This window comes from Triturus cristatus, chromosome 9 (genome assembly GCF_964204655.1).
Source record: "Triturus cristatus chromosome 9, aTriCri1.1, whole genome shotgun sequence".
Classification (NCBI taxonomy): domain Eukaryota; kingdom Metazoa; phylum Chordata; class Amphibia; order Caudata; family Salamandridae; genus Triturus; species Triturus cristatus.
In genome coordinates this window covers 564,569,749-564,596,630 of record NC_140592.1, presented here as the reverse complement: position 1 = coordinate 564,596,630, position 26,882 = coordinate 564,569,749, and the positions used below count along the sequence as shown (strand labels likewise).

The 26,882-nt window shown below is 45.5% G+C and overlaps 1 protein-coding gene across 7 annotated transcripts in view; it reads right to left on the bottom strand.

Moving 5' to 3' along the window:
• Window positions 1-3,607: 3,607 nt before the first annotated feature.
• The window catches only part of PPP1R13L (protein phosphatase 1 regulatory subunit 13 like), a 953,402-nt gene continuing 930,127 nt past the window's right edge, over window positions 3,608-26,882 (bottom strand). For all 7 annotated transcript variants that reach the window (XM_085625573.1, XM_085625577.1, XM_085625575.1 and 4 more), the window contains 4 exons: window positions 12,920-13,053; window positions 12,291-12,457; window positions 11,428-11,627; window positions 3,608-5,921 (listed from right to left, as the gene is read on the bottom strand). In XM_085625573.1, the coding sequence (XP_085481699.1) occupies window positions 5,886-5,921; window positions 11,428-11,627; window positions 12,291-12,457; window positions 12,920-13,053 (537 nt within the window). In that variant the 3' untranslated portion in view covers window positions 3,608-5,885. The remainder of the gene's footprint in view (window positions 5,922-11,427; window positions 11,628-12,290; window positions 12,458-12,919; window positions 13,054-26,882) is intronic.

The following is a 26,882-nucleotide window of genomic DNA, read 5'->3' as shown; positions in this document are numbered from 1 at the left end:
TCCTCCGGTGTGTCGATAACCATGTCTTTCCATCCGCTACCACCCGCAGCTTCGCCGGAAATAGCATGGAGCAAGGTAGTTCCCCCCCGTCTAAGTTCTTTCTTTATTTCAAGGAAGCTCCTGCGATGTTTAGTAACCACCGCCGTGTAGTCTGGGAAGAAGGACACCACCGAGTTTTGAATGCGTAGTGGCGGAGCCACTCTCGCCGTTTGTAGTCTGGCATCTCTATCGCGGAAGTTGAAAATGTGGGCCAGGATTGGTCTGGGGGCGCCCCAGGCTTGGGCCTACCCCCTGGTACCCTGTGTGCTCTTTCCACGGAGAAAAAGGTTGAGAGTCCTCTGGGTTGGAGTCTAGTTTTTTTGAGATCCTCAATATAAAGGTCCATGGCTGGCCTCCCTTTGCTTTCGGGAATGCCCGTGGTTCTGACGTTATTGCGGCGGGAGCGCCCTTCCTGGTCATCTAGCTTTGCCGCCATAAGTCTGTTTTCTGCTTCCAGGTGGCTGACCTTTTGAAGCAGTGCGGCTGAGTCTTTAGACAGGGATTTCGTCATGTGCTCCAGCTCTGTCACCCTGGCGGTCATTTTTTGAAAGTCAGCCCTCAAAAAACAGACATCAGTGGAAATGAAACCCACCGTCGACTGCACTTTAGTGAGAGCAGTCATGATATCTTCCAGCGTTACTTTACCCACTCCTTCGCCATCTGGGGCCTTGTCCGTTACATCTGTGCATTCCGGCAGAGCAGGGAAGTCTCTTGCATATATGTAGTTATCTAGCTTCACCTGAGAGGTCGTGCGTGGACCTCTGCCCCCCATCGTTGTCCGAATAATATAGCGTTGGTCGGTAGTCTCCGCTGCCTCTCCGCAGGACCTCACTCCACGCGCGGCCTGTCGGTTTTCCCGCCTCACCAGAAGTGTGTGGGCACTGGTCAAAGAATGTCCGTACAACAAAAGTGCACTTATTCACCGGGGGCACATTGGCAGCCGGCGTATTTCCTGCTTTGTTCACGGGGTCTTCAATCAGTTGATCTGCGTGCATGTACAGCCTCGGCCCAGGGGAGCATCGCCCAAGGAAGTACTATCGTTGTAGACGTGGGGCCGGTCATCCTTTTATGTCTTTTGTACTGTACTGTGCTGACTAAATAATGTAAATAAATATATATTTTTCTCTACTCAATTGAATATATCTTAATTCGGAGGGCCATTGGTTTCTAGGACCTTGTTCTTTCTACCAGTGACTTCTTAGCACCAGTTCAAGTAATTTCTGGGCAGAGTGGTGTTTTTTGTATTGTTAATTTTCTTCTTCCCCTGCTCCCTCTGCCAGCCATCAGACTTAGGGGCCCCCTTCTGTGTGAGTGTTTAATTGTTCTGCACTCTGTCCATCAATTGTTCTTTTTGCATTTGTCACCCCGAGTGGGATGGGTATGCCCATACGTGGGTCCTGTGCTCTCCATGCCACTGGAGTCAAGCTATCCTGGCTGATGAGGGGTGAAACCCTGAAACCGGTCCTAGGATGCTTGTTTCCAGTCCAGGGAGGACTTGGCCTGGCAGTTCGGGTTGAACTGTTCCCATGAGGCACAGGTTCAAGACTGATTTGCATATGGCTGGGTTCAAACTGGAATGGCATTCTGAGCAAACAAAACATGGATTTAGGCCCAGAATCCTGTTCTGGGGTGAATGTATGACATTGTTCTGCAATCTGTCCCTCAACTGTTCTTTTTGCATTTTGTCACCCCGAATGGGACGGGTATGCCCAGACATGGGTCCCATGCTCTCCAATCCACTAGAGTCAATCTATCCGGGCTGAAGAGGGGTGAAACCCCGAAACCAGTCCTAGGATGCTTGTTTCCAGTCCATGGAGGACTTGGCCTGGCAGTTTGGGCTGGACTGTTCCCATGAGGCACAGGGTCAAGACTGATTTGCATATGGCTGGGTTCAAACTGGAATGGCATGGTGAGCAAAAAAAAGATGGATTTAGGCCCATATCTCTGAACTCGGGTGAATGTAGGACATTGTTCTGCATTCTGTCCATCAATTGTTCTTTTTATATTTGCATTTGAATCATAATAATGTGACTTTTCTGTTGCAGTAAACTAATAAAATGCTCATCTTTCTCTTCTTTCTTAGAGGGCTATTGGGTGAAGTTGTTTTGTGTCACAGATGGTGCTCACTGAATCGTTGCAATAGGATTGTGACTTACCATTTTAAGAAAATCTCAGTACTGTATGGAAAACGTTTTAATTAGTCAATGGATTTTTTAATTCTAAAGTAGGATCTAGTTTGATTTTTGCATTGAGGGTATATTATTTTTTTATATGGATATTTACATTAAGTTTGTATATATGAATTGCAGCCCTGAAGACGTTCAGATGTCTGGAACAACACACACTGACTATATTGTAGCTTTGTGATATTTCAATAAATGAAACTGGAAATAATTTGATAGAACAAAGTGTTTGGACCACTTAATTTTGGAAAAAATGAAGATAAAGTAATCTTGACAAAAGATGCCTGTAAATGTAAAAAGATATGTATGATTATGTTTAAATAGTTAAGCTTAAGAAAAAAGAATATTAAGTATATGACTTTCGAAGGCAAGGGCAGAGTACAGATAAATAAATGGATGCTAATACATTGGCACCTAATTTTTTCTGAGTAACCAACACTGGAGGTGATGTTTTCTTGAGCTGTCTATTTCTAACAAAGCTCACTTTTGGTCATAGTTGTTATATCATTTCCTGAGGTTAAGCAGCATAATAATTTGTGTACCTGTTTGCCGTCTTATTGCAAATGTTTTCCTTTTGGATTTATGCCAATGTCAATTATAAATTTAAATGGTGTGATAATGTAGAATTTCATATATGAAATTATTAAATTCTGTAATGGATATTTTTAGCAAAACCTGGGGAAACGTTTCAGCACGGGGACACACTGGTGGTGTAACCATGCGCTCTACAAATGGTTAAATAAATAAATAAAATAAATTCAGGATAATTCGCAGCCCACTTAGCTTGAAGCAGACTGCTATCAAGGAAATTCACCGAAGAAGGTAATGTTAGAGGGTATGAATGAATGAAGGCGTGGTTCTGCTTCAGTTGTTCCAAGCACAAGTTAACATACATGTCAAAGTATAAAGACCACAAGGTTACCTTAACCACAAGTTTTATTTTTGGGAAAATAAATATCTCTATTAAATATGACCCACAAGACTTCGGCTTTTTAGAGGCTCATACATCACAAAGATTGAGCAATTTTAAACATACGCTGTATGTATCACATGGATCTCTGCAGCACTCTGGGTCGCATTATTGAGGAACAGAGGAAGCATACGTCTAACGCTTGACAACAAGCTATGCTTCCAGGTTATGTAAACATTTCTAAGCACTTATTCGCCCTCTTCAACACTTGCAGTTATGTATACATATGCACTCCTTTGGTCCATTATCCATTCACGCATTTAATCAACCACTTAGTTATCCTTGTTCTCAGTCAACCATCCATTCTTCATACCATTCTGGTATTCAAGGATACACACACCCAAATGTGCCATTCAGTGTAGCAGTAATTTAAAAAACTTTAAAAGGCCAAACTTATTGATTGTGCAAATGCTGGTTTAAAAAACAAAATCCAAGATTTATTAGGATATTCTACATTAACATGTTTGCTTTCACAGAACTTATCTATTAAAAGTACAAAAAAATACATTTTACCAACGTTTAATAATAAAAAAGAAAGAAAATCAAGACAAAATGCATACAAACAATAAAAAAGTAGAGATGAAACGAAAATCAAAACCAAAGGATAAAGCTAGAATTATTGTTCAAGCAGTAAAATACATACAGAAGGAAGCTTTGGATGGTGGCACAATACCAAAAGGTCCTCTGATATGGATGGAAATACCATTGGTAGGGAGGGGGTGGGTGGACAGTAGCTGGAGATGACCATAATTCAGGGCTGACCTGTGTTTAGAACTTCTGGATACTAACGTGGGTGGGAAGGGCCTTTGGGATATCTTTCAATTAAGTAGGGCTTGTCGGCCCCACCAATAATGGTTAATGCACATGTTGGCTCCAAAGGGAAGCTGGGGTTACAATCAAAGCTTAGACCCTGGGCTGAGTGTTCTTGAGTTAATTGAACATTCAGAGCATGTATATTCTAGAATATTACTTGCAAATAATTAGAAGACAATGAATAGGAGCAATGTGGCATTGTGTCCTGCTGCGACATTTGTGTGAAGAGCAATCAAAGGACATCCAAGAATGGCCATCTTTGCTCATTAGCGTGGATAAACATCAAGTGATACCAATGCTAAGCAGCAAATATGATCTATACAACAGACAACACAGTACTTTAATTGGCAATTCAGGAAGCTTTAGACAGATAGCTGCAACACAAAAGTTACCCGTCTTTCTCTAAATTTGTAGCTCTAAAGTTAAAACTCAAATACAGTCATGTGCGTGCATGGCTTATCCATAATGTGAAGTAGGGGAGAATAGGGCACCACTCATTAGAGGCATGAGATTACTACAAAAGGCGTGAAAAATTACTCTTTTAGATATGATTGTTACACCATTCTTATTCATATATATTTAACTGTCTTCAGTGGTTAGAATATCAGGCAGAATGGCATGATAATGAAAGTCTTGTAGGTCTACATCTGTTGGCACGTTTGCACAGGGTTGTTACTGGAGTGTATTGCAAACAAAAGTCATGTGAGGATCTAATGATTTACAATGCAATTCTTCTGTGACTGAAGAAAGTGAATACACCAAAGTACAACCTGTAAGATAGGTCTGTCAAATAATCAACTGCCCTGCAAAATGTTTGACTTCAGTCGGGACAGTGCAAATAGAGCCTCATATTTTTCTAGGTCAGAACATGAGTACCACTGTTTAGGCTACTAAGAACACCAATAGGAATATGGTTTGTGCGCTGTATACATCTTATCAATAAGTATTGTGCAAAGGGAAATATTTCACCTAAATTAACACATGGCAATTTATACCTGAATGTAATTACGCAGTAACCATCATGAATTATCCAGCCTTGACACAGTAGATGTATTTCTTGCTGGCTGGATTTCAGTCCTTTTCAGTATGTGGCACAAATCCTTTTGGCTTAAATTCAGATATATATTTTTGAACATCACGCAAAAATAAGAATCTGGCCATCTTTTCTCTACGATACTTCTGTTTCATGCTATGGTGATACACCAACTCTCACAAAAATTATACTTCTACCTTTTGCTATTGATCTGTACTCATATAGAAGTTTTACTATTGTCCCACACTAGTGCCTTGCTCTCGAAACTCCAGATGAAGCTCAATTTCACGCTCTCTCGTCATTCAGGAGTTTAACTAGTGTGTGTCAAATATTACGCACTCTGACACAGCAGTGCAATGTTTCGGTTGTTACTCTTGTATTATGCTCTAACCCCTGCAATTCCACCCCAAAATATTGCTGTTTTTACTGTGAAAAAGTAAGCCAGGCTAGCCTATTCTATTTCAGTTTAGTTCTTACAAATTAGTGGTGCAAAGCATCAGCAGCAGTCTCTCGCAGGGTGACATTATCTCCTCATCCACAACACTGTTGTGTGCCAAATGATGGGTATTGCAAGACTTAAAAGAGGAGCAGCAGAGAGCATGAGAAGCTGCTTATACCACTAATGTGACATCCATGGGAAGTTCAGAAGGTAAAGATCTTGCCCTATCATTTAATCTTCTCCAATGTCATGGAGCAGTGCATTGCTTCCCAGCGTTAAATTGTCAAATGTGCTCTGCCCCACTAAGCCATCTTCTTGGAGGGTATGTCAGGGTCTTTAGGGTCTGCAAACTTCTCAGGTAGCAATATAGATTCCATGCCATCTTCTTAGAGGGGGTTAACGGAATCCTTAGGGAGAGCGGTGTGCTCGGACTCTGGGAAAGAGCTAGAAGGGGAGAGAAGGAACAAAAATCAAAACATCAGTGGTGTGGCAGAAACTCCCCTCATCTTATTCTGAAGTCTAGTTTTGTAGAAATGTATTTGCATCCTCTCAACCCCCCTAGGCTCATTCCCCCAAACTCCCAAAATCACTTAAAAAGAACATGAATTCTATGTAAATGAAATGTATAACTACCAATTCACTGTCCTTTTAAAAAGAATATTGGGCTGAGAGCATGTGGACAGATAATACTCAGATAATACTAAGAATGTCAGATTGTATCCAGGACAAATCATATCACGATGATCACATGGTCAGGAAATTTGAAGTTTGAAAAGAGAGCGATCTCCTCTCACTCTAGATACACTGTTCATTTGTGCAGCAGGGTATTTGAGTAGCTTATCAGAGCATACAATACTAAGGACATGCAAACTAAATGGTGCATGGAACAAAGATACTCTGGGTATGATGAAAGTGTTCGCCTCTGACTGTAAGACTGAATGGAAAAGAACTCGCAGTCTGCTGAATCATTTTTCATTTGGTCACCAGCAACCCCTCTGTTTTTTAGGTCTTGTCTGAGCCAACGCATGCGCTGCTCTGGCGAGACACCACTCGCGTACACAGCAATTCTAAATAAAGGCACTCAATGTAACAAGACGATGACCTAAAATGAACCGTTCTTGCGTTATAAAGAAATACGCTTGACATCTTTATCCTATGCAAAAGTGATTTTAGCTGTACGATTTATCTGCCAAAAGATTTTGATGGGTTGGATCGTGCTCTTACGATCAACCTAAACCCTCGGCTCTGTAGTCCCTATAAATTTGCTTGCTCACCCGTACTGACCAGTCCTCCCATTTAAACACGTCTCCCCTTTCTTCCAGCTCATAAAGAACATCATGTGTGTCCGCAGCTTAGTTTGGCATGCACGAGACATACATTTACAATCTAGTTCAGACGACCCTTAAAACAGAAATACATCTACAGCGCCCAACGATTGTAAGAGAGGACAGCTCGAAAAAAGGGCACGTGCGGACTCCACAGCCAACCAGCACTTCGAAATTCTGTGGCGTGCACTAGGATTGGCTGGTGTGACTTCAATGCTACAATCCTAGGCCCTCTTACATTTAAGCAGTACCATCCACTTCCAGACGACTTGCAGAAAGTGTTGGACTGTGACATTGGTTGTTATGCCACCTGGAAGTTTCGAAACTACATACAACAAAAGGCATCCGTTAAAAACTATCCGCAACAGAGAACGGTTGTTTAGGCTGAATTGGCCGTGTAAGTAGTGGACAGCTGAATCCCCCAAATCCAGTATACTCCCTGGTACATCCTCTTGTGTCGAATGTCCGTAACTCTTTACTGTGTAGGGGAAGAAATCGCCTTTGAAGAATGTATTGGGTGCTGAAATCCAGTTGAATCTGGCTGGTGTTGTTACTGTGCAAACGTTTGTTGATACCTCCGGGTGCATATGACGGCTTATTTACGAAAGGACAAATTTTAAGGGACCTTGAGCTATGTAATCGTCTGTGTGACTGAGCATTTATATTGTAAACAAGACCTAAGAGTTGAGTTTTTCTCTGCCCCCAGTTATAACTCACCTCTCTTCCTATCTTATTTCTCTCTAGACCTTGCCCCTCGGGTTGGCACCTTTCTTACCAGCCCACATTTAAAACTGCATGCTAGGCCTTTAAAAACAAGCATAGGTCTCGCCTTGGGGACCTTATAGGTTTTTAGCCATGCAACAGTTGATGTTATTGCACCAAGGATATTGTGCTGCATAACTAACTACTTATAAGGTCCCAAAAGCGAGACCTATTGGCTATGCCAATGCTTGTTTTACTAGTTAGGTGCAATACTGGCAGCGCAAGAGAATACAGAAGATGGTGGTCACGTTTTATTTTAAAAAAGAATTTAAAAAACTCCAATTAGGTTAGTAGTATAGCTCATCACCAGTTCCTCCTATACCTGGTGGTATCTTTATGGGAACACTGGTATGAACCTTAGGACTTAAATTTTAAGATGGAATGGGAAGGCAGAATGAAAGTAAGATTCTAATGGGGTGATTTGGCCAGGCTTTTCTACTAGGTGGAATCTTCTCTATGTTGGAACAATAAAGCATTCCTTACCTTAATGTGTTGCGCTGTTTCTACAAAGAGAAGATTCCATAGACTGCTTTAACCATTTGATTTAGACCTCCAGCAAAAGACATCTTACCCGGATCTCTATGCTAAAATTTGCAGGCAATGGCTGAATTTCAGAAAACCAGGCTAAAGTAATGTAGCTCCTGTCATAAGTGCTGAGGGACCTTGAGTAAGTACCTACATATGTTGGTGCCCAATATTGGCTGCATCTGTAAAACGGAATAAGCAAGACGGGTTGGTCTGTGTAATTGGAAATCGTTCTGGTTAAGAGATTGATGATATCTATTCCCTACTGCTTCCACGCAAAATTGAGGGGGAGCATGCAGCTAGGAGGTAGTGAATTTATGGAACTTGGGAATGAATGCTATGAGCCAGCCAAAGTGCCTGGAGTATCTTGGAAAATCCAGGACTCGCAACCAAACACTGACCAGACGCAAGAATATATAATATAAAAGAAGTCAGTGATGGAGTATGCTGAAGGACACAACAGACTCATGGGCAAACTCACCATTTAATGTAGGCAAGGCTTATCAAGGTTGACAAATATAGACTGCCTTGGTCTAAGTAGACTTACAATGTAGAGTACAGCACTCTCACAGTACCCTGCAGACATATTGGCTTTCTTACAATGTACACGGCTATAGCGTTTTCCAGGGTTTCTAAAACGTATAAAAATCAGTGGTTATCAATGTTTACATTGTTTGCGCTGAAAACAAATTACAATTCTTTTTTTTAGTGCTTACAAAGATTTGTTGTAAAGGCATTATTGGTAAGGGGATATGCGTTGTAAAGATCACCACTACCCTGACACCCCCCCATCCTAAGCCCTAAAATACTATTTCCCAACCTCGCCTCCCCCCGCCCCGATGCCTAAAACCTACCCCCACCCTGCCCTCAAAACTACCTCTTCCCCTAACCCCACACTGTGGCCTAAAACCCTGCACCTACCAAAAACTACCCTACCCCAGCGTCCCCGCCCTATAATGTACCCCCACGCTGCCCTTAAACCTACCCCTTTCCCATCACACGCCCTGAGGCCTAAAACCCTGATCCCCTTTAAAAACACTGCCCTGCCCTCCCCGAGCCCTAAAACCGACCCCACCGCTAAAAAATCCATCCTTCAAACCCATACCTGAAAACTATTTCGACCCCCTACCTCCTCCTTGAGCCTTAAAAACCTGCCCCCTTTTAAAAAGACTGCCCTGACCCCCCGTCCTGAACCCTAAAACGACCCCACCCCTAAGAACTACTCCCCAAACCCAGCCCGAGCCCTAAAAAGTATTCCAGCCCCCCCCGCCCTGAGCCCTAAATTCCTACCCCCTTCCAAAAACTACCCCACCCTGAGCCCTAAAACTGCCCCTGAGCCCTAAAACTGCCCCCACCCCTAAAAACTACCCCTCCCAAACCCGGGCCCAGCCCCACTTTCCTGTGTGCGTCCGGAGCTTCTTGTTCCGACGCTTCCTCTTCCTCTCCCCGCCCATTGGGACACTAGACCGCTGTCTGCCTTAACCACGCATATGCATGGTTAAGTCAGATGCATGGTTCAGGCAAGCATTGCTACGCTTGCGGTGAGAGGGCACTCGTGGCTCAGCCCGAGTTCTAAAGGCCGTTTCCCCTGAAAAACATTTGGCTGTAGTACATATAAGTTAATGGCAGCCATTTAAAGTACCTACTGCTGTTTTCTTCACTTAAATGACAATGATCAGCTGATATAAGATTTTCTACACAAGTCATGAGGTTTATGAAATAGATGCTACTGCATCCCAGTGTCATCTTGCACATTTATTTACCTATCGCAAGATTTCAAGGAAGGTCAAGGCTAATAAAAATATTATTTTTGTCTGACACTGGGACTCTTCCTGCTCCCCTGGACAAACTGAAGAAGCCTACTATGGGGATTAATATACTGTTGGCCATATGAATTTTTGTGACATCCAATTGTGATGCTGTATAAAAAACAGTTGAGGTAGTAAAGACATTTTAAGCCGTGGAGGAGAAATTCGTCTTGTAGGGAAAAACCAAGCACAGCTTAATATTTTGACATTTAATGCACTCACAGTAGTTTGAGCAGGTGATTCTGCAATGTCTCTAAACAGGTTTTGGTCCCATTAGGGCCAAACTTTGATATTGGATATGGTGATAATGAAATCTTGTAATCCTGGGGCCTCATCACAAACCCTTTCTGTGCCCCTGAGCGGGCCCAGACGGTATACATACACCAGTTTTTTCTGAAGTTGCAGTGTCTGCAACAAATACAATTATTCGGGAAAAGTATGATTTAGAAGATGTGCTGCAGACGGCACAGCTTGGAAACACAGTGTAGTGGTTGCCTCTGTGTTTCCTAGCTATGCTGCCTACAAGGCCATGTACTTACACCCAGATTTCTAAGTTATTGTATGTGCTGTAGAGTGCATTTTCCGCAAAATTTGTATACATATGCTTTCTGATCCTGCACATGGAAGATGAAGTTGTTCATGATACGGCCAAAGACCATTCTGGGCAGGATATTGCTGCTCCTAGTCACATGCTTCTTAGACCCCATCAGGGTGTAAGTCTACGAATAGAAGTGTTAGGTGCAGCACTTTATGGTCCACACTCATAATATCATGATGGTGTTTCTTGCCATGGCCTAATAGCTTGCTCAGAGTTCAGCTGTGGGCGTGCTCGCCACCACACACCAGATTGCGGAGAACAGAGGAGTTAACGTTAGATGAGACTTCGAAACGGCAGGGACGGGAAATAGAAGTAGTTCCATGGGCTCACTGGCTTGGGGAACAGTTACAAGGGCTTATGGGGTGATTTACCTTGGCCCCAAGTGGGACATAGCCGATCTTCTACCACAGAAAAATGCTTACTATAAAGCCTGCACTTATGCAAGAGGGCACCAAATCAGAATAAGCACGGACAAATTCAGTGTTTTCGATTTACAATGAAAAGCAAATATCCCCTTTAGTTGGATTGTATCAGTTGTAACTGAAAAGCAGAAATACTTGCTATGACCACCATCCCGTGCACACTGAAGGCATAGGTATGCCGCTTATCCTGCATTACATCTCACATTTGGGAACACCTACTCCCACTATAGGGTGCTAACACTGTTCTTGCCCTCACTCATCTTAAAATGCACAAACTCGGACTGTATCTGATGGAGGCTTCTTAGATTAAGCATGATTGTGAGCTACCTGCAGTTTATAACAATGACAGAAGGGTCTTCACTCAAGACATAGAACACAAGCTCCCTAAACTTCATCTCCAGTTCTCCTGCGTATATGCCCCATCTAATAAACTCTCCAGTTATTAGGGTTACTTTCTATTCACAAATCTATCACATAGGGTACATTACTAATAATCTTTAAGATTCTTACCCCAAAGTAGTTTTTTGGAATGTATCCTTCCCGCCCGTACAGGGATGCCCACCACCATTCAGGTTCATCCTGTTCATCACGGCGGAGGACGGTGACAGTATCACCCTGGCGGAAGGACAATTCATCACTTTCTTCTGTGATGTGATCCCACAGTGCATAAACAATTCCATTATTCACCAGCCCCATGCTCTGTTCCACTTCTAGGAAGAACATAGACATGCAAAAGAGTTAACACAACTTCAAAGGATAAACGTGCCTTACTTGGAGAGAATGAAAAGTCAGGAAGATAAGGGGCAGGGAGTAAGGCAGAATAGGAAAGCCATGAATTAAACAGAGTAACAATGGAAACAATAAGAGCAGCTGGAAGGTGATTTGTGGTAGGAGGAAGAAACAACAAAGTAATGGAAGGAATGCTTAAATAATGCTCACCCACCAGTGACTGCATGGGCCATATTCTAGTGCATAATTTTTCATCCACTGAAACACTACACAATGGCCAGGCTGCATAAACTCTGTCTAATCTGCTCCAACTGGAACTAGTGAACCTTGACCGAACAGCCAAGTCTGCCTGGGACAGACACACAAGCAAGCACAGCCAGCTTTTGGCCTACTTAGGCCTCATCGGTGAGGTGCAGCTTGAGTCCTATGGCACAGTGTGCCCAGTACCCATACCTGCGCCTTACACCCATCACTTAGATTGGGTTACTTTGTGGATGCAGGAACCTGATGTAATTTCAAAAGAACATAAATGTGCACTATAAAGGCAACAAAGCACCCACGTGAATTATTTGGGTGCACCAGAGCCCCAACACACCCAGTTTCGTCAGACTTCTGAATGAAGCTCTCTCTCTCCATTCTCTTACCTGACAAATATGAGCTGCACTCTTTATATCCGTCTCGGTAAGGGTCACACTTCTCGACTGCCATCGTACCATCACTGAACGTCATAGAAAATATGGCGGCGCCATGTTTCACTAATGCCATGCAAATATTAGTGTCATTACAGGAGGCTGCACAGTGCAAGGGGGTCCTAGAACAGAAGTAAGAGAGGAGAGGATGGTTAAAAAGTGAGGAAAGAAAAACAACTTTCCTTTCATGGCTTGCCCCGGACTTTATATATAGTAAGCAAAAGGAACCCCACACAACTATGGGTTCTTCACCTGTGATCATAAGAAGGCGTAAAGTAAAGAGAGGAATGAGAGCCACTCCAAGGACTGAGATCCTAAACTACCAACCCCAAACCTGAAAGGGGTAAAAGGGCTCCTGGAATTATTCTTGCATTTGTTTGCATTTGGTTTGGTGTAGTTAAGGAACGTGTTGGAATTCTTTTTCTTTCCTAGTAATGTTACATGTGACAAAAAAGCTTTTGAAGGGGTCAAGGAGACCTCTGGAATATAAATAGATTGGCAGGAGGAAAATGACCATGATGGGACATACTAATCCTTGACGGGAATGCAGGGTGTCTAGGGAAACCTATAATGCAGTTGCTCACCATCCATGGCTGTCTGGAGAGTTCACATTTACTCCAATGTCAATTAGGAAATCCACAATTTCATAGTTTGCGCCACAGATGGCATTGTGTAGAGCTGTGATGCCCTCGTCATTGGCCTGACTGGGGTCATTCATCTGGGGGGATAAGAAGAGGGGAAAAGTGGTTAAATACTGATTTAATACTTTTTCATCAAAGCTTAATGTGATTTGTTCATTGGAACCCCGTTTTGCAGTTTCAGAAAACCACAACTTCAGAAGTAATAGTACATACCCCAGCATATCATGTTTCCTCAATCCAAGCGTCTTTCTTCCTTCCTATTAAATTGTTCATGTTGGTGAGATCTGTCCTTAGGACCAGCATGTCCCTTTCCTACGTCTTTCGTCTTTGTACGTATGAAAATCTTGCATGGATGGAAATCTGGCCCATCATGGCCCTGTTTTCACTTTTTATTGATGCCCTGTTAATCCCCCAGTGGAACGTGACCAATAATTTTTGCTTACTTTCAGCAACAGAATTTTGAATTTTATTCGCCAGTTGGTGCATCCCTATGGCATCGCCAAGCATAGTACAGGGTAGCTACTGTATCTTCATGGCAGATTATGGAGAGGCTGATGGTATATTTGATGGTAACGTGAATTTTCACGTACACAAGGAGGAAAGGAAGACAGCTGAAAGCCCTCCCCGTCACAATCGATTCAGTGCCACCATTTCTGCCCTCCTCACCCTCATAATGTGTGTGCGAGTACCATGTTACACAAATGAGTGACACCCAAACCGTTCGCAGTGTGAACGATGTCATATGGGCTGTAAGGTGAGTGCCTGCAGAACTGTGGTTCCCCACAGGACAAGTTGCCTTTGTCCTGTGTGGAAGAGACATCTTGCATGCTGTTGGCGACACAATGAATTCTGTAGAGGTGTTGGCTTCGAATATGCACAACTGCTTCCCCAACTGTCAACTTCTGTTTACCAGTACATGGCTCCTCGCCCCTTTGTGTTGGGCTGTGTGATACTTTGCAACCATGTGGCTGGCTGGGGTGCCATGGTGCACTACCATAGAAAGATAATTTCGTCGCACAGCTTTCCAGTACTTGTACGTTGTCTCCCCCAGCCTGGAGAAATATTTGCCAAAGACAGGGCACCTTTTCTCTCCCGTTCCTTGGAGCGCAGTAACAATTCTGCTGTTACATGTCCCGCTACCCGAAGCCATACTGCCTCTTCTGTGGAGAGGAGCAGGCCAGGAGGGCATCGAACAATGTCCAATTGATGGAAGGCTTTGCAAATGCTGGCTTGAGTGAAGGAGTGGCCACGAGAAACAAGGCTCTGCGTGGCCAGACTTTTGAGGATCCCCAGAAAGTTTTAAAGGACTTGATGTCGCAAGAGTGCTTTGATGGCTATGCGCGGACAGGAAAATGTCCATTCACTGCAAAGGGGGTACACAAAATATGAAACCTCCTGCTTCAGTTTCCACCCCGTTGCACTGCAAGCTCTGTGTGTGTCAGCAGCGCGTCTGAAAGTATTGCTTGAACACTTGCAAAAAGGCCACAGAGCATCATTCGCAGCATTTCGAGGGAGCAGGGTTGGCGCCTGCATCAGGTAGGGTGGCATTTTTGGTCACTTGATAGTTGTGCGTTTTTCATCCTTATACTCTTATTAAGTGCAAAGCAAGACTTTCCGGCAGCACGTTCGTCTATGCACATACAAGTTTTTAAGGGCCACTAATGGCGTTTCCAATAAACTCCAGTGCAAGCTCTGCGGGTTTCAGAATGGCTTGAATCTCCATAGCATCAAATCTGGTATTCTAGTCCATCTCCGATTATGGATTTAAGCCGGAGTCATGCCAGGACAGAATCTTGTTACCCATTAAAACATGCATTGACAAAGCCTAGAAGTCTTGCTATTACATATGTGAAAGTGGCAACACTTGCTGCCAGGGCCAGCATTTGTTTTTATAATTTATTTTATTAATATTTCCGCATTACAGCGTACATTAGAAACGTAGGATATTACCATTTCAAAGAGTTCCATGAACATTAGCATACATAAATGAACACCTGCCTGTTTCTTCCATTTTGGGGAGATCACCGCTCAGAACAGTCTCGGCAGAGTATGTGTAATGGCGGTGCGGGGCCGACTCGCGCGGCAATAGTGATGTAGTCCAGGGGTGTATATTCTCCTATTACCCTCTAGCCTCAAGTTTCAGGGAGCACGTGTTGTGTTTGTTTTTAGCTGTTTTCCCGTGAGGGGAGGGGGAGATTACATGCATTCTGAGTGTGTATGTTCCGAGTTTGGTAATGCCTGGTTCCTCTGATCTAATCGCTGGAGGTGAGGAGCTTCATAGTATCACTAGTCTCCTCCGGATTTGTAAGGAGAGGATGTGGTCCCTCGGCTAGACTGACGACTTTGGTGCTAGAAACCAGGGTTCGAGCCTTGGGGTTGCGTCCACATCTGTGATTCTGGGCAAATCACTTAATCTCCCCATGCCTGAATATGTAATGTAAATACGGTGCTCATGTACAGCGCTCCAATACCTTCGGGTCGAGTTCGCGCTATATAAATATGCAACAACAAAAAAAAGCATTGGCATAGCCAATAGGTCTCGCCTTTGGGACCTTGTAAGTGTTTAGCCATGCAACAGTTGCATAACTAAATACTTATAAGGTCCCAAAAGCGAGAGCTATGCCAAGCGGCCGCGAAAGTGATCGCGATCGCACATCAAAGCAGCCGTGAAAGTAATCGTGGCCAAGCGCGGCGCACATGCACTGTAGCTCTAGGCTGGCCTGGTAGCACTTTTTGGAGCCCTCTCAATAAGTCTCGCCAGACCAGCGCATGTGCTGGGTCAGGCGAGACCTAAAAAGCAGGTATGCATGCAGTGGGTCCTAAATATCTCTTGGCCTCGACGCTGAGGGCAGTAGTTCTGCATATATCAATGTCTGTTCTTGTCATAGGAGGAGATCTCCAATGCAAACTTTAAATTCACAGGTCTTTAAAGGACCATTTACATGTTAACAAGGCTTTGTTTATTGTTTCACCCCTTCATCTCCACATGGCAAAGGCCACAATGTTCTGCTACGTGGATATTTCTTTTTCTATGCAGCGCAGGAGAAAATAAGTTTGTTTATTCCTATTCACCTTTCCTGACCCCTGCAGCGGCTTATTCCATCAGGCTGTGACACAAAGTTTGACTAATGAAGTAGGTAAGAGAATGTGTTACTATATGTTTTTCTTTTTAAAACTTGCACAGGCCCAGCAGAACACATACTTCGTGAGTGCTTCATTTACAGTTTTTATCATTATCATGGCTGATGCAGGACAATAAGACAATACAAAATGCCCAGATAACGCTGTTGATTAATGATCCTGCTGGAGAGCAATCATTTGTCTGTTAGTAGTTTTTACATGCAGATGAACTGTATTTTATGTGGGAGCTCAGTGGGTTACTGCCTTTGTCACAGAGATCCTTGTGTTACTTGCAGTTCAGAAGTTACAATCCAAACATAGGACAGTGACCAATGAACTGTCACCAAAGAGCTGCATACAAACATGAATGGTATAGTTAGAACTTCGCTTTCTTTTTTTGTGATATAGTTAGAACTTCCCCAGTCTTTCATTATTCTAATGTTTCTAAAATGAGTATGTTTGGGCAGATATACATTTTTATCAGCAAAGCTGACCATCATGGAATACTCTTTAAATCCTAAGGTTGTGTTTCTCCAGACCAAACCCTCTTAAAATATACTTGCCCACCAGTATGGATGACATGTGATTCATACACCTTGTAATCCTCATTGGCTTATGTAACATTCCCTGTAGACTGATTTACATACTTGTATGATTCATTGTCTCTGTATAATGTGTGCGTGGTGTAAAGTACTGACACACACTACACTGATATGAGTAGCGCTGTACAACAAATGAAATGCATATGAGAGGGGCTACGTAAAGATGAGGGGCACTGTTGGAGGGTGGCAGTGAGGGAATCCGAGAAGGAGGTCATTAGGGGGAGGGGCTATGGAGCGATGAGGGGCACTGGTGGAGGGTGGCAGTGAGGGAATCCGAGGAAGAGGTCATGGGGTGGAGGGGGGAGCTAGGGAGAGATGAGGGGCACTGCTGGAAGGTGGCAGTGAGGGAATCCGAGGAGGAGGTCATGAGGGGGAGGGGCTATGGGGAGATGAGGGGCACTTGTGGCGTGTGGGAGTGAGAGAGTCCGAGGAGGAGGGCAATAGGGGGGTCCATGGAGGGATGAGGGGCACTGTTGGAAGGTGGTTGTAAAGGTTATTTACGGAGAAAGAGGTTATTGGTGCGGCGCCAAAAAAGACTTTCACATCAGCGCTGAAGCCGGCCCTGTCATGGCCTTTCCGTTTTTGTTTAATTAGCAGTCGGGTCATAAGGGCGACTGTGGAACATACTTTAAAGTGCGTGCTAATTATATTTACTGCTATATTCAATGTTTTAAGTTTGAAGGTGATTTTACTAATGTTTTTACTGGGAAAAATGAAAGTGGAGCCCGATGGTGCCTGATATGGGGCTGGGGCCCAAGGTCAGCTGTGAGATAAGGTGCACTGGAGAGGAGTAGTGGATAATCAAGCCTGTAAGGGAGTGCGCTGCAGAGTCAGGGGTTAGGTGATGGAAGTAATGAGGGATTCTCCATGAAGACTCGCACAGAGGGAGCCTGAGTAGTGTCACTTGCCTGATACTCCCACCTCAGAAACTTCCTCTTCCCATCAAAGGAACATTACATGTAAACTACATGAGCGGAGCTCGTGCTCTGCAGGAGGCAAAGTAAAGGGCCCATCATAGGGGGTTCATCAGGGTAGGAAGGGGTTGCAGCTCTTACGCTCTGTCTCAGCCTAAGATAAATGAATACATTTATCGGTTTGGGTTTCCCATTTGCAAAGAACTGTTCTTTGGTGCGAAACGTGCCGCCTGTATAGAAATCGCCCCATGTGGCTATATTCGTTCTAGTGAGAAGTTGACGGCATTGCACTTCTTGTGTAACCTCTAGGGCAGGATGGTGGATCGCTGGGAGCAGCAGAGAGTAAATCATTTCTATATTCAGTTTGCGCATCTGCATTTGTGTTGCTATAAATCCAGATTGTGGGGTGGGCTGCATGTAATATTGTTCTATTGCCAAGTGTGGCATAAAGGGAGGTGGATTGAACCAATAGGTCGCATAATGCGCGCTTAAATAATATAATTCAAAGTTAGGGGCCTCATAGCCCCCTTGTGAAATGGCAGCAGCATCAAAGTTTCCCACTTCAGTCTGGGTTGCCGCCCTCCCTATGCGAGGCATATTATCTAAGTTTTAAGGAAGGTCCCGGTGGGAGGGGGATATTAATGAATAAGTACAATAACTTGGGTAGGATCACCATCTTCATTAGGGAGATTCTTCCCGCCATGGATAGGGGCAGCGCTATCCATCTCCCCACAGATTACGGGATATGTTCTATCGTCCTCCTATAATTATCACGCAAGAGTTCCGTGCCATCTCTAGTTATTGTTATTCCCAGATACTTAATTTCACCATTCAATGGGGTAGTCGAAGGGACAAGGACGCACGGCATCGGTTAGCGGGAACATCTGAGATTTCGCCCAATTTAATTTAATTCCTGATAACTCACCAAACACTATAAACTCCTGCAATATCAGCTTAAGGCTGGTCTGGGGTTCTCGCACATATAGCGAAACTAATACATGTCATGTTGGGTATTCAAGAGCCCACTCGCAGATGTAGCTGCCTGAGTCTAGTGGCCATGGACTCAACAGCCAAGGCGAATAAAAGCGTCGACAGTGGGCATCCCTGTCGGGTTCCCCTTGTGATCTCGATCCAGGGTGAGCTGGCGTCATTTATTATGACCCTTGTACGTGGCCGCGTATATAGCAGCCGTATCCAGGCCAGGAAGCATTCTAGCATCCCCATTTGCCCCAGTATGCCAAACAGGTAGTCCCATTCCATCGAGTCGAATGCCTTGGTGGCATCGAGGAATACCGCTGCTGCCTCTAAGTCAGGGTATATGTCCTGTATTGCTGCGAATAGAGTGCGCAGGTAGTGCATCCTGGCACAAAACCCGCCTGATCAGGCAGCACTAACGCCTTCATGAGGAGACTTAGCCGGTTCGCAAATATTTTAGCCAATATTTTAACATTGTAGTTGATCATGGAGAGAGGCCGGTACGAATCGCATTTATCTGCTGGCTTTCCGGGTTTAAGTATGGAGATTATGGTGGCCTCTCTTATGGATGGTGGCAGCTCCCCTAATTCCAAGGCTTCATCAAATACATGTTTAAGTATTGGCTCTAGGTACCCTATGTATGACTTGTAAATGTCTGCATGTAGGCCGTCAGGCCCAGGGGCCCTGCCAGAACGGAGTTGCATTATGGTAGTTCTTATTTCATCTAGTTCGAACTCAATGGAGATAAACTCCCTCTACGAGTTCCCCAACCCCTCCAGGGCGATCCGCTCCAGGTACTGCTGTAAGGATATCAGCTTCTGTCTAGCCGACGTATATAGCGCGGTATAAAAGGTTTTGAATGTTTGAAGGATATCTGTTGTGTTTTTTACACTGCCTCCTTCTAGTGTCTGTACCTCTAACACGTAACTCGAAAATCTGGGTTTCCGTATAGTCTCGGCTAGAGCTTTCCCTGGCCTCGCACCCTCCCCATAGCGCCGGACTTTGAAATATGTCCCTCTAAATCGGCACTCCCTGTCTGATTCCTCACAGTATTCAGTTATCTTATCCCTAAGCTCAATATATTTCTGCGGGGATGGTGACCGTGATATGTCCTCTTCAATACGCTTGAGTTTGTTCTCTAATCGAGTGAGTATCTGTCGCAAGTCTCCAAGTACTCCCCCCCCCCCCCCCCCCCCTTTGCAATGCTCAGCCCCCGGACCGTGACTTTGAATGCCTCCCATTTCGTCGTCACGTGCTCAACCAAACCCAGATTTTGTTGAAAGAATTCTTGTATTTCTTGATCCATTTCGGCTCAGAACGCCGGTTCTAACAGAAGGGTGGGCTTCATGCTCCAGTTTATGTATGGAGTGTGTGCGATTGGTGGCGATATGCACATAAGTACAGTGGAGTGATCGGAGTAGGTGTATGCTAAGTGCTCCACTCCGGTTATCCATGTGCTAAGTCCCCTAGCGATCACCCAGTAGTCCAGCTGCGACCAGGTCTTGTGCATGGCCGAGCGGCAAGTGCCCTCCCTCCTCCCCGATGCATCTATCTCCAGGCATCTAGAAGACTCACTCTGTAAAGATGTCCCTCATTTGACGTTGGGACCGGGTGTAGTGGTGTGGTTGCGAATTACACCTATCTAGTGGCGGATTCAGAGTGATATTTAAATCTCCACCCCACAGCAAGTGTGTAGAGCCGATATCTACAATTTCCCCCAATAGTGTAGCAAAGAACATGGGTTCATCTATATTAGGACCTTAACAGCTGACCAGTGTCACCGAATGTGATGCAAGCGCACCCCACATCAGGTTGTACCAGCCCTGCGGGTCCGATACCTCTCCTGCAGGTACATATGGAGTGTTTTTGCGGACTAGTATGACCGTGCCCCGCCAGTAAGTGGAGTAGGATGCAAAGCAGCTATAGCCCGCCCACTTAGCCACAAATCTTTGCGGTTTCTTGGGTTTTAGATGGGTCTCCTGGGGCATCGCTATTTGAATAGAGTGTCTATCGAGGTATGCTGTTATTTGCCTGCGCTTTCTTGGGTCACCCAGCCTCCGGATGTTCCAGGTCAGTCGGCGTAGCTGGGGGTTCGTACCAGGGTTAGACATTTGGTAGGATTGATATGTCCCTTATTCTCTGTCCAGAAGGAGTGTGCTCCCTCCTGTCAACTACGCAGTGGGCAGCTCTGTGAGTGTCGTACAATATGTCAGTGAATATGTCTTGTATGCCGTTCTGAAGTTCTATAACAGCTATGTGTCGTGCTGCTAGGTATTCAAACAAACCCCTTCCCCTTCCCCCACCCACACCGACATTCCAAACCTGTCGTGAAAGAACATTCCCTACCACCCTACCCAAAAAAACATTTTGTAAACGTGTTCCCATTAACGACTAACTTAAACTCAAGGCTCACCCTGTGGGTTAACGTCAGAGGGCGCGTCCACCCGCTATCCCTCCTCTGTGGTGTGGAGTTCAGAGGGAGCCGGGCGCTCACTCATTCTCAATAGTAAAGTTATTCTATCATATACCTTAAGGTAGATCGTTCTATGCTTATATAGATCACACTGAGTCTTTGGTCAGTTTGGTAAGCACCTCATCTTGACTCCTCGTCTCCAGGTTTCGCTGCTCATAGCATTTTCCTCACAAGACGCAGTCAATTGTTGTCCGACATCTGAGAGGATATCCAGTTTCTGGGTCACTAGTTTCGAGATTGGATCTTTGTTTCTTCAGTTTCTGCAGGTAGTCCTCCACCTACTGCGGATTGGTGTAAAAGTGCTGCTTCCCCTGATGAGTGATTCGCAGGCGTGCAGGATACAACATAGCATAATCTATATGTGCTTGCATGAGCTTCCGCTTCACCAGTACAGACTTCTTTCTGGCCTCCTGGGCAGCAATGGTAAAGTCCGGATATAAAGCCACCGTATGCCCATCGTAGGTTAAAGGTAATTTCGCTCTCGCTAACCGCAGAGCCATGTCTCGGTCTCTGTAGTTCAAATGTTTGGGAATGATAGGTCTAGCTTGTGCCCCAGGGTGAGGTCTGGGACCCAGAGAGCGGTGCGCCTTCTCAACCACCAATAGGCTCAAGAAGGTCTCCGGGCCAAAGAGTCTGCGTAGCATCTTCTCCATTTATTCCTCCATTTTGCCAGTGTAGGCACCCTCTGGAAGCCCAAATGGAGATGTTGTTGCGTCGGGAGCGCGCCTCAAGGTCTTCGTCCTTAGCTGCTATGACCTCTAGTAGTTTGTCCATTTTTGCCATCTGCTTCCCCGAAGAGGTCACCGTGTCCTCCAAGTCTGAGGTTCTGTGCTCTGCTTCTTCAATCTGCGCGTCATGTTTTCAAGCCATTAGATCAAGTCTGTTGCACATAGTGTCCATTTTAGCTTCTATAGAGATTAAGCTATGTTTCAAAGTAACAAGCAGTGCTTTTAAGTCGTCTTCTGAGGGTGGCATGTCTTCGGTATGTTGTTCAAAATCGCTCTGGTGTCTCGGCGTTCTGTGGGCTTCGAAGGTCACTTTCTGCTGCTTTGGGTCCGTTTTGCCGATCGTGTGCAATCACAGCCTATCCACCCTCTTTCGTAGGAGTCTCAATAGACTTAAAGGTCTATAGTTTCGCCACAGGGCTGCTCTGGCTGTGAGATGTCCTGGGGGGTCCAGAGAATCAAAATGTTCTCTTCTCCTTAGGTCCTCCTGTGAGTAGATAGTGACACTGCAGGCGTTTCGGCGCAAAGTGCAGCTTGGTCGCTATGTTGTATTCACCCAGTTCAGCTATGCACTCGACAATGCTAAAGGTTCTCTAATCGTGGGCACAGTAGCGGACAGGCAGAGGCATCACTCCAAGGTTGGGGGACCTCAAGTCCCCTGCGAGGTCTGTCAAGATATGTAATATGCAGCAATGGTAATAATCCTTCTATCTGAAATATGAGGGCAGCGTTAGTGTCTGGACAATCGCCTGTATGTTCTCAGCAGGCCTCAGTATGGAGGTGAGTCGCGGGTGGGGCCCATCAGTTGCCATCTGCTATTCATGCTCTCTTGGTGTGGGGGAGAGTGTTTCACAATCCTCTGGTGGGCTCAATGCCCCCAGTGCTAGTGTTGCCTCTTTGCAAGTACTTAGCTATTTAGAGCAATGTGCTCAGTTCAGCTGCTCAGTAGGCCCCCCCTACGTCTTCATTTAGGCCTCTGCTAGGCCTGCTCCCCCACAATGATAGCTTATGTCACTTCACAGCTGGTTTGTTCCTTCCTCGCAGCCCACTTCGCTCCTGGCATCGTATATCCCCCAATAGCGCTCCACAGTACGACTGATCCGCAGCATCTCCGCTGTGCGTTTCTGCAAGTTGAGATGGAAGGCGGGCGCTCTCCGCTCTCTCGGTCACAGCCTCCATCAGTCCACAAGGCGAGAGATGTCGCAGCCAACTGCGCAGCTCTCAAGTTCTCAGGGAGAGAGGAGGCTTGCACCGCTATGCCCCAGCGACGCGCCCCGGGGTTTCTCCTGGCTGCGTATGTCCGAGGCCGCACAGCCGCGCCCTCACAGTGGCGGAGCGGGATGTGCTGTTTCTCGATCGGTCGATCGGCAGGGCTCCGCGCCATCCGATCGCAGTTACCTGCCCCAGGCTCACTCCGATGCGTTATTTTTGGTGCTCAGCCAATGTTTCTTCTTTCAAAAGCAGGATGATGACGGATAATTATACCCAGGCTGCCAGAGCCTCACACGAGTGCTGCCATCTTAGTTGCACGACCTCTAGCTCCCCCAGGACCAGCATTTTATTAGAATTGAATTTCATCATGTACCCTGATGGAGTAGATTGCTAGCAATACATTGGAAGGAAGATACGGAAAAACGGATAGTGTTTTGCGTTGTGTACTGGTAGGTTGACTAATTGGGTCTCTGTCATCTGGACACCATTTTTTTCAGGTGTAGGTTCTTTCTTTAGTAAACCATTTTATAAGGCGGGTTAATGCAATTGAAGCGAACCAAGACTGCAACTCCTAGAATACAATGACTCGTTAAATTGAGCCCAGTACTGGAAAAAATATGGCCTGGGAACGTTGATCGGTCTGGTTACCCTAAAAAAAGTTATCCATTGAAGTCTACGTCTTATAAAAGACCTCAAAGCAGAACTGCAGCTGCCAAGTGTTCGCATGTTATGTGTGAAACCCTCAGCCAGCCTTAGACATTAAGCAAACAGCACTATGCTTGGTGAAATTTGGAGTTTTACTTTTAGCATCATATGCATAGGCCTAAAAATCCCAGTGTTGTAAATGCCATCGGCTAGAAATCAGGAATGGTTAAAGTCGTCACGCATGACATGCGGCCACAAGCAGATACGGAAATCCTTGACTATGTAAGCCTTCTTTTATTACTTTTGGTAGAAGAGAAGACATTGGCTAGTAAGGTTTAGGTCACGCATGACACGCGGCAAGAAGCAGCTACGCACATGCTTGGCAATGTAAGCCACCTTTTATTACTTTTGGTAAGATTTAGGGATATGCTGCAGGCACTGTTTTCAAAGCTCTTTGGCAACGGAGAACCAGTGACATACCAATGCAAACCAGTGATGTAACGAAACTAGAGGGCATCCCCTTCAAAGTACATGGAGTCCCCACCACTACGGACACAGTAAAGAGCTCTCAGCTGCTGCCTGTGCACAGTGCTGCTGGGGCTATTGGTACGGCATAGCGAGAGTCATAACTGCCAATTTTAACAAACATTTCACCATGTGATGAGGGGGCAGGGCCTAATTCCGAGAAGTATCTAAGAGGCACTTTTGCCCCCACCCTGGCCTGCCCCCAAGAACCATCCTCCAAAAACAACCCTGAATATAGGAAGTTGGCAGTTCCGGAACACAAGCTGAACATTTCCAGCTCGTTTTCTCTGTCACATAGTGATATCGGCTTCTCTCTGGGTGATGGGAGCCGACATAGTGCGTCACACAGTGGCACCGTGAGCATACACTGTGGAAAAAAACTGGTGGAATGAATATATGTATGTTTTTTCTCTCTGCAAGCTTTCGTGGGCGTGGGGCATGGCCTGCGGAGATGCAGCGTGGGGCGGTGCGGAGCAAGCAGGAGCGGTCTGCTGACTGTGGCTGGTGCCGGCGTGGCCTGAGGGACGACTCATTGGCCCCTGTTCACTAGAGGCCAAGCCGGGTCGGTCCAGCCCTCCCTACCACTCAAGCGCCGGTCACATCGCATGGCACCCAGGCACACCAGAAGGAGGCTGCTACCGAAGACGAGGCCAGACGGAGCAGCCACCCCAGAGCACGGCGAGCAGACAGGCTAGGTTCTCGGGACGGTGATAGGCCAGTGCTGCTTGATCAGCGGTTGGGCAACCCCCTTCACTACCCTCTGCCCTCCTGCTCCTGCTCCCTGGCCATTATAACTCCAGGACCTGCCGATCTCCCCACATCTGCACACCCCTGCCCACGCCGCCCAGCTCTTCAGCCTCGTCTTCAAGCTCTCATTGTGCCACAGCTGAGAAGTGATGCAGGGCTTTAAAGCGGGAGCCCCCCCTGAAAATCAGACCCCCCCCGAATCTGCAACTAACCCCACACAAGTGCTGCAGGTTCAGGAAACTAAGGACCAAAGAAGCACGGCCGGTAGGCCAATGGGTGAGAGGAGGCATGAGCAAGCGCACGGACGGGGCAAACAGCCCCAAAAAACATCAAGGGACCTTCGCCAGTTGCAACTTCAAGGGCAACCAAGGGAAAGCAAGGACAAGCTTCAGCAGCAATCCTAGAATTCCACGGTAAGGCTTGAAACACAAACAAATTATCCTGTTGAGGCCGGAAGATGTCCTGGCCACAATAAACAACAAGGAACAAAAATAAGGAAAAGGGGCCTTTCAACACCACTTAATCTGCCAACTAGCCCCCATCGAAAAGGGAATCTTCCTTAACCCAAGTGCAAATGACAGGAGGCATCCACATAGGCCGACATATGTTTACAATAGCACGTGAGTTTCCAACACAGGAAGTAAAGCCTCAACACAGGCTTCAACAAAAGCTCCAATTTAACTCAATCAACCCTAGCCTATCTAAGGAGCAGGAAATCAACATGAGATCAGGTAAACTGAGAAGGATACCAAAACAGAGCAACAAACGGACAAAAACAAGCACATGCACGACTCCGCTTGTCCATGTCAATGAATCCAGAACGCTAAGTTCCACGAATGACCAACTAAAGATCACAGCAAAGTTTCCACTTCTAAAAGATGCTGGCGCAGTCATCTTTTAGCCATCCTGCAAACTAACGGGCTTTCGGTCCCACTCACACCGAAAATCCTCATACAGGGTAAAGACCAAATGACAACACAGACTGGAGGCAATAACCAAGATCTAGCCTGAACTGTTAAACAAAACATCTTAATTAGTGCTGGCAGAGCAAACTTGAGCCAACATGAATGTCCCATAGATCACCCTGCCAATCCAGCAGCAGCCTCAACCAAAAGCCCTTGGTGCAAGACCAGTCTAAATTTCAATAGCAAAGAATGGGCACTTCAAGGGGGCCGGCCATTCCAGTCCAGCAGTAGCAGGCCATCACAAATATGCTCACACAGCCATCCCCTGAAGACCAAGGACAAAACCCATACAAATCCCTCTCGCAGCACCGGGACTGGGGAAAGGCGCAGGTCAAAGACCCCTTAATTTTACACATGATCTTAGCCAAGGAACAACCATGGATGGAACATGTCCTATAACAGGCAGTAAGAAATGGGAGACATCAACCATTACCACAAACACTCTAAACAGGTTACTAAGCTAAAAGCAGAAACAAACTATTCAAATCTAACACAGGACGAATCGAATGCCCTCCTGACAGTCTATACAACAGACACTAATTGGACTGAAAGTCAAACGTGAGGTGTCGACAAGTCAAATGGAGTCGTCTCTACACAGGGGAGCTTGCACCCAACACCTGATGAAAAGAAAGAAACACCCGGATAATGGCACTTGGCCCCCTCTGTTAAAAACAATTCAGTCAATGGGCAATGCACTAACGTATCACTCACTTAAAATGGACATACAAATTGAGGTGCTCAACACCGTTGCAACTTCTGTGTCAGGGATCTGCTTGAAAATTGTCAACTTGAATAACCTGATCAAGAGAGCACAAGTTAACACAATGGAACTCAGCCCAAAGTGCATACACTCCCCAATCCCGGAGAAACGAAGCTCATTACCTAAAGTCCTCGATAAGGTCCTGGAGGACTTAAAAGCTTCTAACAACGTAAACATGGGGAATGTTACAACCACAGGCGGAGAAGTTACACAACAACATAAAGACACCGAGCCAAACCCAGA